The sequence below is a fragment of the Diospyros lotus genome, chromosome 5, assembly GCF_014633365.1.
Source record: "Diospyros lotus cultivar Yz01 chromosome 5, ASM1463336v1, whole genome shotgun sequence".
NCBI lineage: Eukaryota > Viridiplantae > Streptophyta > Magnoliopsida > Ericales > Ebenaceae > Diospyros > Diospyros lotus.
The window spans coordinates 36,340,516-36,358,399 of NC_068342.1; the positions used below are offsets into that span (position 1 = coordinate 36,340,516).

At 36.3% G+C, this 17,884-nt stretch overlaps 2 protein-coding genes across 2 annotated transcripts; one reads left to right on the forward strand and one right to left on the reverse strand.

Moving 5' to 3' along the window:
* The first annotated feature begins 407 nt into the window (after nucleotides 1-407).
* Nucleotides 408-9,562, forward strand: LOC127801826 (26S proteasome regulatory subunit 10B homolog A-like). Its single transcript, XM_052337261.1, has 10 exons — nucleotides 408-574; nucleotides 2,855-2,974; nucleotides 3,380-3,516; nucleotides 3,655-3,816; nucleotides 3,937-4,023; nucleotides 4,154-4,240; nucleotides 4,347-4,484; nucleotides 4,653-4,844; nucleotides 4,926-5,024; nucleotides 9,222-9,562. Exons 1-10 carry the CDS (start codon nucleotides 472-474, stop codon nucleotides 9,294-9,296), a joined length of 1,200 nt encoding a protein of 399 aa, XP_052193221.1. The 5' UTR covers nucleotides 408-471; the 3' UTR covers nucleotides 9,297-9,562.
* A 24-nt stretch (nucleotides 9,563-9,586) lies between these two features.
* Nucleotides 9,587-16,744, reverse strand: LOC127801827 (bifunctional phosphatase IMPL2, chloroplastic). The gene is made up of 9 exons (XM_052337262.1): nucleotides 16,297-16,744; nucleotides 16,138-16,216; nucleotides 12,100-12,194; nucleotides 11,959-12,008; nucleotides 11,498-11,622; nucleotides 11,238-11,304; nucleotides 10,316-10,405; nucleotides 9,958-10,069; nucleotides 9,587-9,841 (listed from the first exon to the last, which is right to left on the reverse strand). Exons 1-9 carry the CDS (start codon nucleotides 16,616-16,618, stop codon nucleotides 9,771-9,773), a joined length of 1,011 nt encoding a protein of 336 aa, XP_052193222.1. The 5' UTR covers nucleotides 16,619-16,744; the 3' UTR covers nucleotides 9,587-9,770.
* Nucleotides 16,745-17,884: the final 1,140 nt, after the last annotated feature.

Consider the following 17,884-nt stretch of genomic DNA (forward strand, 5'->3'; position numbering starts at 1 on the left):
CTTGAAATCAAGGAATTTGAATTATTAGGGGTTGGGGTGAGAATTGGAATTCTACCCTTATTTTCTACCCTTATCAAAGTATCCTAAGTTATCTTGAATTTAGACTTATTTTTTCAGGTATAATAATTTTAATTTAAAAATACAAATTTAACATGTCTTTAATATGTTGAAGACTTTAGAGTCCTGTGTGGGGAAGAAGAAAAAAAATTTATATCAGTGAAAATCTAGTAAATTGTGAGTTTAATTCTCCAAAAGTCAACACTCTTATTTTCTTATATTTGTTTTTTAAAAAAGAAAAAAGAAAAAAAAGAATGAAGACAGAAAACGTAAAACTACGCCAAGCAGAACAGAAGAAGAAGGGCTGGCCCAGGCCCAGGCCCAGCCTATAAACCCCAGAGAGAGTCAGAGGGAGATCCATTTCTTTCTTTCTTGGACTCAAAAAATCGTTGTGAGTTGCCGACTGAAACTCCGATGTCGAGCGAGACGGAAGACGCCGTTCGACGCCGCACCTCCGTGGCCGAATACCGAAAGAAGCTCCTCCAGCACAAGGAGTTCGAATCCAGAGTTCGCGGAGGTTACCAATGATTAAGATCCTAGCCTCTGCTCCTTATTTCAATCAATCTTTATACAAACTCTCTCATTCTCGATCTGGATCTACTTTTCTAGGGTTTTTGAACTTTTTGCCGATGTATATTTGCACTCGCGTTTAGTATTTCTAAATTGTTAATCCATCGGAGTATGAATTCTTTTGTTTTTTTTTCCCTTAGGTTCTCTGTTTAGTTGCACAGAAGATCAGGGTGAAAGTAGGAGAATATAAGAAATTAAGTTCTCTCCTCGTTTCTGTATTTCCAGAGGTGGACAAGGATTGGTTAACTAGGAACGATGGCTGGCTTAGCCGCTTGTTTGCCGCTGGATTTTGCTGGCTGATGGAAACCATTTATAGTTTTGAATTATCTGGTTGAGCCACTTGTGCTCTGCCCAGAAAAGAGTTGAAATATCTAAGTGCATGTTTCAGGTAATACATCCCTAAGATTAAGGGTTTAAAAATTGTTGTCTGTTCGAGATTCTAGGGGAGTGCTCTCTTCCCCTTACTGCACTGGCGCTTGTTTTAAAGGTGATCCAATTTCTAATGACAGTAAATAATGTTGTTTGGAGTAGTTGGTCATGCTGAGTAGTAGTTAGCCTGAATCTTTTGAGCATTGTATCCAGCTAGATTGGAGGAACAAGATAAAGTGAGAAGAATGATTAATGCAGGTATTCTGATCGTAAATATTGTGTTAGAGATGCAAATAGTTTTTAGCAAGATCAAACTTTGTAACACCTTGAAAGAGTTCAGATTCTTGGCATACTGTTCTGTGACTGGATTCATGAATTCTGTATTGCTTGAATTTCATCAGCAAAGTTGGTTGCTTTGTTGATTTACTTCCCGCTTCACACACTTGCACTCAATCCTCAAGAGAAGACACAAGACTTCTCACAGAATAGACAGATTAGGAAAGAACAAGAAAGCAACACAAACACACAAAGAACACCAGATTTTATCCTGGTTCAGACCACCTTGAATAGGTAGATCCTGCATCCAGACTGTCAGGGGCTTCAGGCTTCCACTATCTTGAAATAAAAAGATGTTACAAACGCACTGCACTCACAGCTCTATGAACTGAGCTGTTCTCACCGAGATTACAAAGGTTAACAACTAGTCTTTTCTCTCACATAGCGCACACTTCAAGATACAATGAATTTGAGCGAAGAAAGAACAACTTCGGCCCTTTATTCAGAGAACATAGGGGCGGGAGATACAAGGAAACAAATATAAACTAACTAACCAGTAGTTGCCTCATGTGGCAGTTTGTTACAGAATGCCTAGCCGCTTCTAGAAACCGGCCTTTAATCGCTTCCTTTCTTGCATTCTTTCCATCTTCAGAGCCATAAGACTAATCTTAGGCAAACACTTCAACAACTTGCGTATATGGTTGTTTGTTTAGTAACAATTTTGCAGACAGAATTCCTGTTAATTGTTCAAGACTTCAAGTAATGCGTCTGGTAGAGAACATTCAAACTTTTAAAGCAGCTTCTGTATTTGAGAAAATATAACATGGTTGCATTGCCATTCCTTTCTATTGCAACTGCTATGATTTGACTGCGAAGCTATCGTTCGAAATGTGAGCTATGTTCAATTTTACCTAGCTTCTTTGACTTTGAAGTTTAATATTTGTTGTCTTCTTCAAGTCTAGAAGTTAATCCTTGTTGAGTGTTTCTATTTTTTGTTTCCTTAGAATTTTGAAATTGTGACTAACTTTTAGTTGGATGCTCTAATTTCCCTAATTGTGATTATTTAATGAAACAATTCCTGTGCATTTGTCTATCATGCTATTTGCATATGTTAATAATCGATATTGAATTTAACAATTCAAGTCTTGCAGATTTGGGGGCAAGGACCTCATGAAGGACTGTATTGACTGACTTTCCATAGTTTTAGATCTCACTGGAAGTCAATGATCTTTTACTAGTATCATCATCCAACTTAAATAGAAACTGCGACTATCATGGTTGCTCTACTTTGGTCTCCCCCCAACCTCCTTCAACACACACACTCGCATGCACGCACACGCACATGCACACGCCATGCATCTACCTAGTTGATATTATCATGTGACTTAGGTTTTGGTGTAGCCACTTGCTTTGGTAATTTCTTGAGCAAGCAACTTATATTATGGTTATATGATTTCTTTTATTTACAGGTTCTAATTTCTTTTGTTGTTTGTTTGATTGTCGAATATTATCGACTACTAATCAAGTTTTTGCTGCATATATTTTGGCTGCCACTAACTTTTGTTGATTACTATACGTACAGTGAGGGAGAATGTCCGAGCTACAAAAAAGGAGTATGCTAAGACTGAAGATGATTTGAAGTCTCTTCAGAGTGTTGGACAGATCATTGGCGAAGTTCTTAGGCCCCTTGATAATGAACGCAGTAATTATTCTGTCTTGATACTATATTTCCTTGTCAATTTCAAACCCCAATATTATCAGTGCAGAAGCTAGCATATTGATGTGCTCTATGCTTTATTCCCATCTAGTCTCTATGACTTTTCTATCTTATAAAAATAACATGAATGAACCTTAGTGTGGTGTTGCTAGAATCTCAAATAGGTGTTGTAGACATCTGCTTAATCATTTTATTGGAGTATGACAGAATCCCTTGCTGGTTCTGTTTGCAAGTTGAAATCATAAAAAGTGTTCTTTTCAACATGTAGTGATGGTTTGGTCTTCTCTTCCTCTTCCCTCTGCTCCTTATCAAACTAAAGATTTTCTTTTTTGGGGTGTGGGGACTATAGAACATTGATGAACTAATGTAATACCATCTGTTCTGTTTCAGTGATAGTTAAAGCAAGTAGTGGCCCAAGATATGTGGTTGGCTGCCGCAGTAAAGTGGACAAGGACAAACTAACTGCAGGCACTAGAGTGGTTCTTGATATGACTACCCTCACAATTATGCGGGCTCTTCCACGTGAAGTTAGTACTTACTCCGATGTGACTCCATCTATGAATCTATGATTAACCAATTATCTATCATTCCATTGATGATCTTTAGTCCAACATTTTTGTACTGTGTGATATTTTGATGTATATTTGGTGTAACCATGTTTGCAGGTTGATCCAGTTGTATACAATATGCTTCATGAAGATCCTGGAAATGTTAGCTACTCTGCAGTTGGAGGGCTCTCTGATCAGATTAGGGAGCTTAGGGAATCTATAGAGCTGCCTTTAATGAATCCTGAGCTCTTCATAAGGGTTGGCATCAAACCTCCCAAGGTACCTTTTAAGAAATAGTTGGTTAAAGTGTTGCGCATTGTTGTTGTGGTGTGGGTAAGGGTAAATTGCTTCAGTTGTTAGTCATAATAAGTCAACTATATATAAATTCCACTTGATCAGGGTGTTCTTCTGTATGGACCTCCTGGAACTGGCAAGACATTATTAGCAAGAGCAATTGCCAGCAACATAGATGCAAACTTCCTAAAGGTGAAAACCCTGTAATTCATCTTTATGATATTTATTTTTTGCTTGAGATGTCTTATGTTATAGCTCATTAACTAGCCATTACTTTCTTTACAGTGCATGTGATAATTTCTATATTGGGTAACACATGCAGGTTGTATCAAGTGCCATAATTGACAAGTACATAGGAGAGAGTGCAAGATTGATCAGGGAAATGTTCAATTATGCACGCGATCATCAGGTAAGGCCAAATATTAAGATACATTTCCTTTTTGATCCACTCAACTCATGAAAAGTCTGAGCATGAGCACCAAACATATCTTCTTATTTGACTTCCTCTTGTGTAGCCCTGTATCATTTTTATGGATGAAATTGATGCAATTGGCGGACGCCGTTTCAGTGAAGGAACGAGTGCTGATCGGGAAATTCAAAGAACCCTTATGGAGTTGCTTAACCAGCTGGATGGATTTGACCAGCTTGGCAAGGTGTTAAATTGAATTTTACTTGCTAAATGCATTATGTTAGTATACATGTAGTGAACCTACTTGGTTTCCCTGCACATCATATTTATTTGCATAGCCCCTTATCTGCAGTCCTTTATCCTTGGGAATAATTCAATTAATTTACAGTTAAGTGTTAATTCTGTCTTCCAGGTGAAAATGATCATGGCAACAAACAGGCCCGATGTTTTGGACCCTGCCCTTCTTCGTCCAGGGCGGCTTGACAGGAAAATTGAGATTCCATTGCCTAATGAACAATCAAGAATGGAAATCCTCAAAATTCATGCTGCTGGAATTGCTAAACACGGTGAAATTGATTATGAGGCAGTTGTGAAGCTTGCTGAGGTAGGCTAACTAGCTAATTGATGCCTTGCCATTTACCTGCATCTCCACTGCAAAAAGTTTACTTAGTGGCATTTTCTTCAGGGATTCAATGGGGCGGATCTTCGCAACGTGTGCACTGAAGCTGGTATGTCAGCAATCCGTGCTGAACGTGACTACGTCATCCATGAAGATTTCATGAAGGTGAAGTTTTCTGCACTCATGCTTTTATTCTTATTATCAAGTGTTACATAGACATATGGATTACATAGCTCATTGCTCTCAAGTCGAGCAGAGTTGCATTGCATTATCCTTTGGTCGTCTTAGAATATAGCAAAATTTGTTTTTTTTCTTTCTCTGGTAATCTTTATTTAGGGTGCTACTTTGTCGCAGTTTTTCTGGGATAGATGATGAACAAAAAAATATTTTTCATCTTATGTTTCAGTGTTTAGTTTATATGTAAAAATATTTTCCAAAAGAATATTTTGCTATTATTTGGCATAAAGAACTATTATTAAAAAATTAGCTATATATGTATATGTATGCACTATATTTGTATATATATATATATATGTTTAAATACATGCATCACATACACATACAATATGTATACACTATACATAGATACACAGAAAAAATAATTTATTAGTTTTGGTGTGAATAGGAAATAACTTTTAACAGATTATGAATTGATAAGTCATTTCTCTTTTTGATGTAAAATATTTTTCATATAAATTTTTTTCCATATTTTTTGAACAGTTGTCCAAACACCACCGGAAAATGGGTAAAACTTTTTTTTGAAAGAAAAAAAAAAAAATCACTTGACACCGCGTGTAGTGTCAAGTGAGCTAGGGCCGCTGCATCGGCGCCCGGATGTAGTGACAAATGAGCAAGGGTTTCCGCATTTGCTTGGACGGATGTGGGTAAAGAAGTTAGTCCAACATCAAAACCAAAAACAAAATCAAAACCAAAATCAAAACCAAAACAAAATCAAAATCAAAATTAAAATCAAAAACAAATTCAAAGTCAAAGCCAAAAACAAAATCATAGATTAAGGATTGGGTCATGGAACATAGGAACATTAACAGGCAAAGCTATGGAAGTGGTAAATGTGATGATTAGGAGAAAGATTAATATTATGTGTCTTTTAGAGACGAGATGGGTAGGGAAAAAAGCAAAAATTTTGTCAGAAAATGGATATAAAATATGGTACACAGGAAATGATCGAGCAAAAAATGGAGTGGGGATCATTATGGGTAAAAGCTTAGTAGATGAGGTAGTGGATCTAAAGAGGATAGGGGGATAGGATTATTATGGTGAAGGTTATTCTAGGAAGAATGATTATGAATATCTTTAGTACATATGCACCACAGGCGGGGTTAGGTGAGGAGATAAAAGCAAAATTCTGGGAGAACCTAGAGGGACTCATACAAATGATACCAAGAGGAGAGAAAGTGATTATAGGAGGTGACTTAAATGGTCACGTGGGTAGAGACGGAAACGGCTATAGAGAGGTACATGGAGGGTATGGATTCGGGGAAATTAATAATGAGGGTAAGTCTATTCTAGATTTTGCAATGGCATGTGGGTTCATCATAACCAATACTAGGTTCAAAAAACGGGACGAACACTTAATCACATATAAAAATGTCACATCAAGCACCCAAATAGATTACTTCCTCATGAGACAAGATTACCGGGTATGTTGTAGGGATTGTAAGGTGATACCAGGAGAGTGTTTGACTACTCAACATAGATTTCTAGTACTTGACGTCCAAGTAAGAAATTAGAAGAGAAAAAATCACATAAAACAAGATTCAAGAATCAGGTGGTGGGATTTAAAAGGGGAGAAACAACTAATCTTCAAAGAAAAATTAAGGGGTAGAAGAGAATGGAATGGAGAAGGACAGACAAACCAAATGTGGAGAGAAATGGCTAATGCCTTGAGAAACACATCAAAGGTAGTGCTTGGAGAGACAAATGGTAGAGCCCTTAACCTTAAGGAGTCTTGGTGGTGGAATGAAGAAGTGCAATTGAAAATTAAAAATAAGAAAAATTGCTATAAGGTTGTATATCAGTGTAACAATGAAGAAAATCAAAAAAATTATAAAGAATCAAAAAAGGCAGCAAAAAACGTTGTTAGTGAAGCAAGGTCAAAAGCATACGAGAATCTATATAAACGACTTGATACAAAAGATGGAGAAAGGGATATATATAAATTAGCTAAAGCAAGAGAAAGAAAAACAAGGGATTTAAATCAAGTAAAATGCATAAAAGATGAAAATCAAAATGTATTAGTGAATGAGGGAGCGATTAAGGAGAGATGGAAGGAGTATTTCACAAAATTATTCAATGATGATTGCGACACAAGAGTTAGGTTGGGACATCTTAGTAACTTCGAAGGAAATGTGAACTATACATTTTATCGACGCATAAGTCCAAATGAAATAAGACAAGCATTAAAAAAGATGAAAAATCATAAGGCGGTGGGACCGGATAATATACCAATAGAAGCATGGAAATGCATGGGAGAAGAGGGTATCTCCTGGCTAACGAAATTATTTAATGCGATTCTTAAATAAAAAAAGATGTCAGATGAGTGGAGGAAGAGTACTTTGGTCCTTATATATAAGAACAAATGAGATGTTCAAAACTGTGAAAATTACAGAGGAATTAAGTTAATGAGCCATACCATGAAACCCTGGGAGAGAGTAATAGAGCAGAGGCTCAGAAAAGAAACAGAGGTCTCAGAAAATCAGTTTGGTTTCATGTCCGGTAGGTCAACAATGGAAGCTATATACCTACTGATGCGCCTAATGGAAAGGTATCGGGATCATCAGAAGGACCTACATATGGTGTTTATAGATCTAGAAACGGCCTATGATAGGGTCCCTAGAGAAGTATTATGGAGGGTTTTAGAAAAGAAAGGAGTCCGAATAGCCTATATACAAGCCCTTAAGGACATGTATCATAGTGCAGAGACAAGGGTCAGAACATGCGGATGAGATACTGAACCGTTTAAAATTACAATAGGATTGCATCAAGGTTCTGCACTAAGTCCATACTTATTTGCTTTAGTAATGGATGAACTCACTAAAGATATTCAGACAGAGGTGCCATGGTGTATGCTATTTGCAGACGACATAGTGTTGGTGGATGAAACAAAAGAATGAGTAAACACTAAGCTTGAGTTATGGAGAAACAATTTAGAATCTAAGGGATTTAAATTAAGCAGAAAGAAAACGGAATATATGGAATGTAAATTTAGTAAGAATGCAAGAGTAGAGGATGTTATAATAAAATTAGAAGACCAAATCTTACAAAGAAAAGACCATTTTCGATATTTGGGATCAATGATTCAAAAAGATGGAGAAATTCACGAGAATGTCACACATAGAATTAATGCAGGTTGGCTAAAATAGAGAAATGCATCGGGAGTGTTATGTGATGATAAAATCCCATTAAAATTGAAAGGAAAATTCTATAAGACAGCTATAAGATCAGTTTTGTTGTACGGCTCAAAATGTTGGGCAGTCAAATACCAACATGAGCAAAAGACGAGTGTAGTGGAGATGAGGATGTTAAGATGGATGTGCGGCCATACAAGAAAAGATAAAATTAGAAATGAAGTTATTTGTAATAAGATAGGAATAGTGCCAATAGAGGAGAAGATGAGAGAGACTAGACTAAGATGGTTTGGTCATGTGAAAAAGAGACCAAGAGACGTTTCTGTGAGGAGAGTTGATGAAATGGAACAATTAATCAAAAAAAGAGGTAGAGGCAGACCTAAGAAGACTTTGAGAGAGACATTAAAGTTTGATATAAAGTATATGGATCTCAATGAAGATATGACAAAAGATAGAAATACATGGAAGTCTAGAATTCATGTAGCCGACCCACATAGTGGGATAAAGGCTGTTGTTGTTGTTGTAAACAAAGTCATATTGTTTGAGCGGAGCCTTTCTAAACCCAACCCCCACTCCAATATGGGAGTACGCCTTATTCTCCTATTGCTACCCAAGTCATCGTTTCTGCTAGGCTTGTTTTTAGTGCTTGCAGCATTTTAATTTTTAACTACCTTTAACATGCTACTGAAATAATACTTCACCAGAACTAGCATGGATTCGAAAATGTCTTCTTTTGTAGAACTAAGGAGGTTTTGTAACTACCTGAGGCTTTATATATATAAATTTGGTCTTGTTCGCAATTATTTTGAGTATGTGCTGCATTAATGCATAAATAAATTCTCTTTTTTTTCACCAGTTGGTGACTTTTATGGGGGCCAAATAGAATGGTATTTAGCGCATGATTCATGTGGCTGAGGAAATATTGTCGCTTTGGCGTTGTGCCAGCCCAGCATTGAGCATGAGACAATTTATGTTACTTTTTTATTGTTTTCAGGCCGTCAGGAAATTGAATGAAGCAAAGAAACTTGAGTCAACTGCACATTATAATACTGATTTTGGGAAGGATTAGAACCTGAGTAGCTCAACTTTTTTAAACTCAATGGTAGTGGCTTCAAATGCAACTTGACTCAGCCAGGAAGGGGGACACTCCGAGTTTTGAGTTTTGTTCAATATTTTGTTCAACGGAATGAGCAGTAACAGTGGCAGAACTTAATTTTCTTTCATATATGTTTCTTTAGAAAATCTTATTCGTCACTGGTAGTTAGTAATACTCTACTGTGCAACAAAAAGGCAAAAAACAATGTTTCTACGGCTACTAGGGTTTGTAGTTGATCTTATTCGTTTCCGTTAAGGATGACAAGCTTATAAAGTTACTTTTCCAAATATGAAAGTGGCTTTGCCAATAACAGTTTAACATCCGATCAATTTGCCTTGCCTTGCAAATTGCCAATTCTTACAACAGCTGAAAAATGATAAACCAAGAGTCCAAATCCACTGTTGTAGTTCAACAATGATGCACGATACCTAGAAGCCCACCCACCATTTATTGCCACTGTAACGAATCTACCGCTTGTTCGTGAAGCTGTTTATCTCCAGCCGCTACTACATTAAAACCTGGGGAATATGACAGCAGGAAACATAAAGCACAGCACAACTTAAAATGAACATCTGATATCCTATAGCACAGTTTGACCAAACAGAAAGGGGGGGAGAGCCAAACAAAGTCATACTTGGAGCACGTGAATCTGAGGAAGCCTCCCAGTGAAGCTGATCTCCTTTCCAGTCAGTTATAACTCCTCCAGCGCCTTCTATCACAGGTATCAGTGACAGGAAATCATACGGCTGACATAAAAATGGCATCTCATTAGTGCAAAAACATAACAGCTTCTATAAGACGACTCAAATTTCCACAGGAGCAGAAGTGAAACTCCATACGACCCTAATCAGGCTCCAACTAATTCCAAATTTTGAGGACCCACTTCAATCTATTTATTCCTAACCAGCACTGACAAGATCAACTGTCAATGGAGGTGTACTTAAATCTTTTACAAAACATGCACTAAAAATTGAAAGAGAAGAACAGCTCACCTTCAGACCGGACTCAATAACCAAATCCACAAAACCTGAGGCAAGCAGAGCATAAGCGTAACAGTCGCAGCCATATAATGGAACCTTCACCTGTAACCATATGAGGCATGATGGAGAAATAGTCAGGCACTGAATAGACTAAACTTGTTCTCCACATTAATCACAGTCGAAACAAATGATGAAATCTACCAATCCCGAGCAGTACCCAAAAAAAGAAAAGAAACATGCCTTTGGATGAGCTATATTGTAGAAGTTAATTACTTGAACTAACTAATCAGATCAGAATCATATGGAAGTAGATAATTGATATTGTCCCTGGAGGGCTAACCTTCTATGAAAATGAAAATCATTTATCATGTTAAACTTCTAGCCCAAGCTACTACTCTCTCTATCAGAATCAGAATGATTGTTTCATGGTTAACAGATAATGCACATTCAATCAAATTTTCATCTCACTATTTTTGAACCAAAAAATTGTTAAAAGCAATGCTTCCTTGAAATACTAACCTCGTGTAGTCTTAAAGTACTTAAAAAATTTATAGAAAATACATCCAAGAGGAAATCAAGCTCCAATTAATTTTATATGCAGATTAAAGGACAAATACTATTGACAATACTCATAACAACATAATGCAAGTTCAAGCGCTTTTAGGTGTTACAAGGACACCATAGTCTGTTACCAAGCCACTGCCCTTTGGGTGTGCGCTGGGTAAACTTATTGGGCACACATAATAGCCCAAAAACCATGTATGTCAGCTAATCACACATAAATCTGTGGGCTCTACCCCCAAGGAGGTTTGAACTCTGGTGGCAGAGGAGGCCGCTATGACCTCTTGTCACTAGCCAACTCTTGGGGATTAATTCAATAGATATTTCAAAGCACTCATAATTGCTTGAAAAGCTACTTTAAATTGGGGCAGACCTTACTCCTAACTCGAGCAAATGCCACTTCCGCATCTCCACTAAAAAGATGAGGGCTTGTTGTGTACCTAAACCAGAAAAGTGCAGAGGTAAGAAAAACAAGCAAATAACACTTGGTGCTTTAACTTGTAAATGGTTTCAATTTGCTTAAAAGGTCAGAGCTTGGAAGGGGGAGAAAAGGTTTTGCTTTCTGCACCACAGGCATTCTTAATTGTTTTAACTGCTTATTCAGAAGAATCAGATCAGGAGGGGGAAACATACAGATAGGCTTGTGAAAGTTTTGCACAACTGCGTGTGGTGATTTCTTGCCCATTTAACATGGTTTTCCTTCCACTTATCCCAATCCATCTTTCTCTTAAAACAGGTTGATCAATAATGCCAAGCATCTGGAAGAAAATGAAGAAAATAAAAACCAAGAAGTTGAAGAAGGAATGTATGATTTACATCTAAAAATTAAACCAGCGATCACCTCGCAAGTATTTCACTTAGCATATTACAAGCCACAGCATGAAAATGGAGTTTCGACAAAGTGGTAATGTCACTTTCGAAGTACCATAAAAAGCAAATACAGGAAAAATGGAAAGATATATCAATCTAGTTTGAATACCAAATATCTGTTTGGCTATTTGTTCCCCTTTTAGCATAAAAATTATATCTTATGCACTAAAGAAACAATTATTTGTCCATTTTCCAGAGAGCAGCACATGGAACATGATTCATACCGGTTTACCTCTCTGTAGAAGAGCAATGAGAGTACCAAACAAGGGTTTTCCTGGAATACAATATATTCTAGTATCAGTCACAAGAATATTTAAGTTGAAATTTTATCACTTTAATCTCATAAGAAATGTGAAGATAAATACCGGTAATAAAACTTTTAGTTCCATCTATTGGATCTAAAACCCAAACATATTCTGCAACTTTCTCTTTACATCTCCAACCATTCTCCTCTCCATAACTGTAATTTGTATTCTCTAATTTCAGCAGAAGCAACAAAACTAAAAATTTCAAGGTATAAAAAATCTTAATAAGATCCAACATGAATTCAGGCCTATTCCTTTTCATTAATAAAAAAATACGAAAATTGTGTTTATAGATATATCAATACACAATTCAGTTATGATGCTGTCTAGTGTTCAGTCATGTTCACTCAAATTTATTACATTTTATGTTAGGTATATTGTATTTTATCCCTTTGTGTGGTTCATAATGTTTCACATTAATGTGAGAAAAAAAGATCTGCTAAAAATAAAAATTAAAAAAAGTATGATAAATAATTCTGTGGTTTTAAAGAAAATGCGTAACCTGCCATGAATTTAAATATTTTTGGGCTCAGTAGATGTGCTTCAAAGTGGCATGCAAAGATAACCTCCATGTCAGCAATCTTCCTTTGTGGGTCAGCCTCCATGCAAATCTTGAAGTGCCGGCCCCTTTTAAGTGGCACATGATCTTTACAATCCCTCCCTCCAGGACATAACCCTCTAAATGCCATTCTCACAAGTGACATGAAAATCTAATACTCTCTTCCTATTGGGATTTATCCTCCATGACGTCTCTCCAAGTTCCAGCCTGAGTGAGGTAGTACATAGATTTTCTAACTTTTCCCTTTTTGGGATCGATCTCTCCATGATCTCTTCAAATGCTCTTGAGAGGTGGCAGCACACATGTCCGGAATCGCTTGCTCCAAGATCAAGAATCCATTAAGTAGGGTAGCAAATGTGATGTCTTACTGAAGAGCAATTGCTATAAGGGCAGCCTACCTCCAAGTTTTAGCACAGTGCCTACCTTAGAGCACTCCATTTGCTATTGTCATACATAGGCGAAATCTCCAATTATCTTGCCCCCACTATACTTGGTTGTCCAAAAATTGATCACTGGTTTCCAATTATTTAAGATCTTCAACAACCTGTAGAGGCAAAGTTTAGATCTAAATCTAGGCAAGATTTGCATGGACTTGTGGCTTAAAGGCTAGAGTTACAGGTTTCATCTCCACCTCACTCCTTGACAAATCAAACTCTATACCAATCACTTGCGAGAGAGCAACTAAAACTTCAACCTTCAGTTGACACTACATCCACATTCCCATGCCTAAAGACACAGTGTCAATGCCACTAGTATCTCCAGAGTTGATCATGACACATCACTACTATAGTATCACGTTACAATCTAATACTGTGTCCTTGGATATCAACATTCTAGTCTAATCTCTACACTATAAATAAGTCATTAGTCATCAAGAGAAAAGTGAACCTATATATCTATATCAAGACTTTACTATATCCTTCAATAAATGTAGACCCCTCTCTCATCTGCTATTTTTTCTGTAGAAATTTCTTATTCCTTCTCTTCCTAGCTTCGATAGTCTCAACGTGTTTGACACCTATTCCCATTCAGTTTTGTACTCCCACATTATATTTCACTGGAAAGGGCAAAACTAGATAACTGGCACCAACTTAGAGTCTATCTCATCCTTCTAATACCTCCTCCACCCTTAAAAAACCCTCAGCTGGTAAAAATTAATCACAAACATTATTAACTATACAGATTCCTTTTATGTTACACCTTAGACCAATAGCGTTATCTAACAACTTTTGAATGACAAAGGGTTGTGTTCTTTCCATATAAACTGTAGTGGATAAATATAATGTACCTTTTATATTATTCTTAGAAGTACTAGGATGTTTCACTTTACAGAGTTTACCCAGATGCATACTCCTAAAAAATCAATGCAACATAAAATCTTTAAAACTTGATTCCTCAATCTATTTTCAGAATATTTTACAGAAATACTCAAAATTTGTCAAATCTATTTGTACATAAATCTGATTTGAATTCATAGGCCAAGATACATATAGTTGAGGGTGGGCAATTCCCCCCCCCCCCCCCCCCCAAACCTTCAATTTGTAGAAAATACCTATCATGTGTAAATTTTTCTTTTTGAAAAAATGCACTCAATAAAACTTTTTCATTTTGCAAAAATCTCAAAAATTGATATTTTCTGACATTGAATAATATGTTCAGTTCTTAGCAAAAAAAGAAAGCGTGCTTATGGTCAATCAGTAGTCACAACGCCAGGTTACAATTTTACAGTATTAGTGTAGAGCTATTCTATATAGTTATAGGCATGCAACTTCTAAAACTCAATGATTGATTTACCAAAATAAATATATATATATATATTTTTTGTGTGGAGCATGTTTAAATGCAAATGATGATTCTTTGCTTTTAACAAGAAAAGAAGTACAAATTTTCTCCCATTAATCCCATGAAACTTGATAATTTATCTAAGACTTGCAGCACTGATTTGCTTACTAGCAATTTATACATTTGAGAGGGGTTGATATTCTTGCAGAGAAATTGGTTAAGAAAAGAAGAAATATTGTTTGTCTTTTGGTTTATTTACTCTTAACTAATATTGATTTTACATGTTACAATAACAACCATAAAAAGAGCATTTTTATTGTAATAAGAATCAAAAATAAAAAAAGATAATGTTTCAATGATGATTACTTGGTCATATGCATGAATAGGGATGTATTATTAGCATTGACAATGAGTTGATTTCATACCACTTTTAAAATATAAAAAATTGTCAAATACAAAGTAAGAACTATCTATTTCTCTTAAAATACTGAAAACAGACTTATTTTTGTTGCTTTTATTTTTATTTTAGTTACTTGATTAAATGCATGGGGTGCTAAATATTATATTAAAAAATTACACCCACTGAGCTCAAGTCCTAGTTCCACCACGTAATTGTTATATGGTATCACGTATTTCTTTTTTACAGAAGTCCCTTGGAGCATATTATCTGTAGATGATATTAGTTTGTTATATAAGAATAAAAAAAACATGAATAGCAAACTCAAATTATGATGCGACACCTAAAAATTCAAAGGCTTTTATGTTAAGCATCTAAAAAATTAAACATATGATATATATGTGTAATAAAAATAGAAGTATGAACGACATTAGTAGTGAGACTTAAAAATTAGGTTATTTTAAGAAAAGATCAATTCATCTCAGAACGATAGTTCAAAAAAAAGAGACATCATTGAGGATGCTACCAGTACAATCAAAACAAAATAGTTAAAGTGGAAAAATACTCAGAACATTTTGTACAATTGTAAAATCCCTTTAGAACTAAAAAGTGAGTCTTATCAAATAGTTATATGACTAACTTTGTTGTATTGCACATAGTTTAAGCAATTAAACACTAATACATGCAAAACATAAACATAACTAAGATAAGAATTTTATAATGGATAAGCAACCCTAAGAATGAAAAAGAAAAAAAAAATGATATAATCTGTAATAAGATTGGAACTGGAGTACTGCTCATTGAAATAACATGTTGAGACAGGATTAAAAGATTGATTGAACATACAAGAAGTCTATTACACACACACACACACACACTTAATAATTACATAGGACATAATAGCATTGCAAAAATAAAGTCATGAATAGAAATGACCAGCAAACTAAAGTCCATGTACATAACCAAAGCAGCCTAATAGGATTAAGGCTTAATATTGTTGTTGTCGTTTATCTTAGGTGCATGCACCAAAAATAACCAGCATGCAGAACACAGATCATGGCCATACAAACCTTGGCATATGTCCAAGGGAACAAGTACAAGGGCACGTGAAATTTGATGTTCAGTTTTTTTTTTCTTACATTATTCATTTGGCAAAAGAGGTCGGTCATGAAAGGAAAATGATTTCACATGCTGAAACACATACTTCTCATTGTCTAATGCATTCCGGTGCTCACACAACCAAACTAATTAATTTAGCAGAGTAAAGTATGCCAATATGTCATTCATTTATCAATTTATTTATCTTTTTTAGTGTATATTATTAAAAAAATACCAAAGCGCTTTAACTAATCACACTTACATTGCGTGCGAAGGAAAATTCTGTTGTATAATCGAAACCATGGAATCCTCTGCCGCTCGATCAGCAATCGTCACAGGACCTAAACCAAATTCATCACAAACACAATAATATCAAACAACGAAAAAAACACAAAAAAATGTTCTAATTCTTCGAGCTTACTCAGATCTTCTTTGTCGACGATGTCGAAGCTCTTGCGGAAGTACTTTCGGATGACGTCTCCGGCGGCGTCGGCGAGCTGGTTGCCAACTTCGGCGAAGCGATCAATCTCAGACTGGTGAATGCCGGAGTAGGCGGTCTCGATTCGATCCGAAAGCGATGAATTTGAGATCATTGCTACAAATGATTTGGAACGGTGAGAGATTGGGAGAGTTAGGGTTGAGCGAGAGAGCGCCCTATCTGGAAATTGACAACTAGTTGGAGAGAGGGAGGGTTTGAAGGAGAGAGTAGGGCTTGGAGAGAGGAAGCGAGACTGAGAGAGCATCGCCAGGGGGAAGGTTCTTAAATAGGCGGGAAAGAGGAGGAAAGAACTCTGAGCAGGAGGAGAGCGAGGGAGAGAAAGGGGCGGAGTGGAGGCTGATTTGTTTCTGCGCACGTCGCCTTCTGAGCCGGTTCGTATGAAATAAACAGGGATGATGCTTGGGGGATCGCATATTTATTTATTTAATATATTTATTTAGTAAATATTTTTATGTTTATATTTTTATAAATGAGTAAATTTTATTAACGTGATTTAAAATATACATTTTTTTATAATACTTTCATTTAAAATAATAAATTTGTCATCCTTAATTATGCATGTGTCATCCATAATTATGCTTTTTTCATTTTTAAAATAAATAAAATTATATCATCTGAGTTTTAAAATTTGCTCCGAATATAAAATTTTAAATTTATTAATGTTATACATATTAATAAACAACTTTTGTGGTCAGCATTAAGTGGTGCATTAGCCTAGACATGGCCAAAATTGAACCGGACCGGCGGTTCGAATCGGAATCGGACCGGTCGGAACCGGACCCGGAACCGGCCGAACCGGAACCGGAACCGGACCGAACCGGCGAAATTCGGTCCGGTTCCGGTTCCGGTTCAAGGTTCCGGAGAACCGGAACCGCCGGTTCCGCGGAACCGGACCGTTGGCCCCCCCCGTGCTCCCCCCCGTCCCCGTGCGGCCGTGCCCCCCTCCCCCAACGGTCCAAAATTGGACCGTTGCCCCCCCCCCCCGTGCTCCCCCTGTCCCCGTGCGGCGGCCGTGCCCCCCCTCCCCCAACGGTCCAAAATGGCTGCCACCCCCAGCCAATTTTATTTTTATTTTTTTTAAATTTTATAATTCCTATCTATATATACCCCTCCCTCCCCCACTCATTTTTCACACTTTCTCTCTCTCTCTCTCTCTCTCTCTCAAGTCTCAAGCTATTATTCTCTCAATTTTGTCTCTCATTTAATATTTCAATTTCAATTTCTTCAATCTTCTCATTTTGTTATTTATCAATTTATTCAATTATATTGTTAATTATTTATTACTTGTTACTATATTATTTTATCATTATTTTATTTTTTTATTATCATACTTTTTTCAAAAAAATGGCAAGTGAAGGTAGAAATTTTGAAAATGTTGAAAATGTTGAGTTTGAAACTCAAAATTTTCAAACACAAGAGAGTGAAACTCAACAAAAGGGAGGTGGAAAAATTTCTACTTCTGATATTTTTAATATTCATTTCAAGAAAACACCAAAAGGAGATGGTAAAT

Excerpts from the sequence above, each read along its gene's own strand:
- LOC127801827 (XM_052337262.1), bottom strand. The coding sequence starts at position 16,618 with ATGCTCTCTCAGTCTCGCTTCCTCTCTCCAAGCCCTACTCTCTCCTTC. Across the intron at positions 12,009-12,099 it reads AACTAAAAGTTTTATTACCG|GAAAACCCTTGTTTGGTACT; the intron begins GTATTTATCTTC and ends ATTGTATTCCAG. Across the intron at positions 10,070-10,315 it reads TTATTGAGTCCGGTCTGAAG|CCGTATGATTTCCTGTCACT; the intron begins GTGAGCTGTTCT and ends TTTTTATGTCAG.
- LOC127801826 (XM_052337261.1), top strand. The coding sequence starts at position 472 with ATGTCGAGCGAGACGGAAGACGCCGTTCGACGCCGCACCTCCGTGGCC. Across the intron at positions 2,975-3,379 it reads GCCCCTTGATAATGAACGCA|TGATAGTTAAAGCAAGTAGT; the intron begins GTAATTATTCTG and ends GTTCTGTTTCAG. Across the intron at positions 5,025-9,221 it reads TCCATGAAGATTTCATGAAG|GCCGTCAGGAAATTGAATGA; the intron begins GTGAAGTTTTCT and ends TATTGTTTTCAG.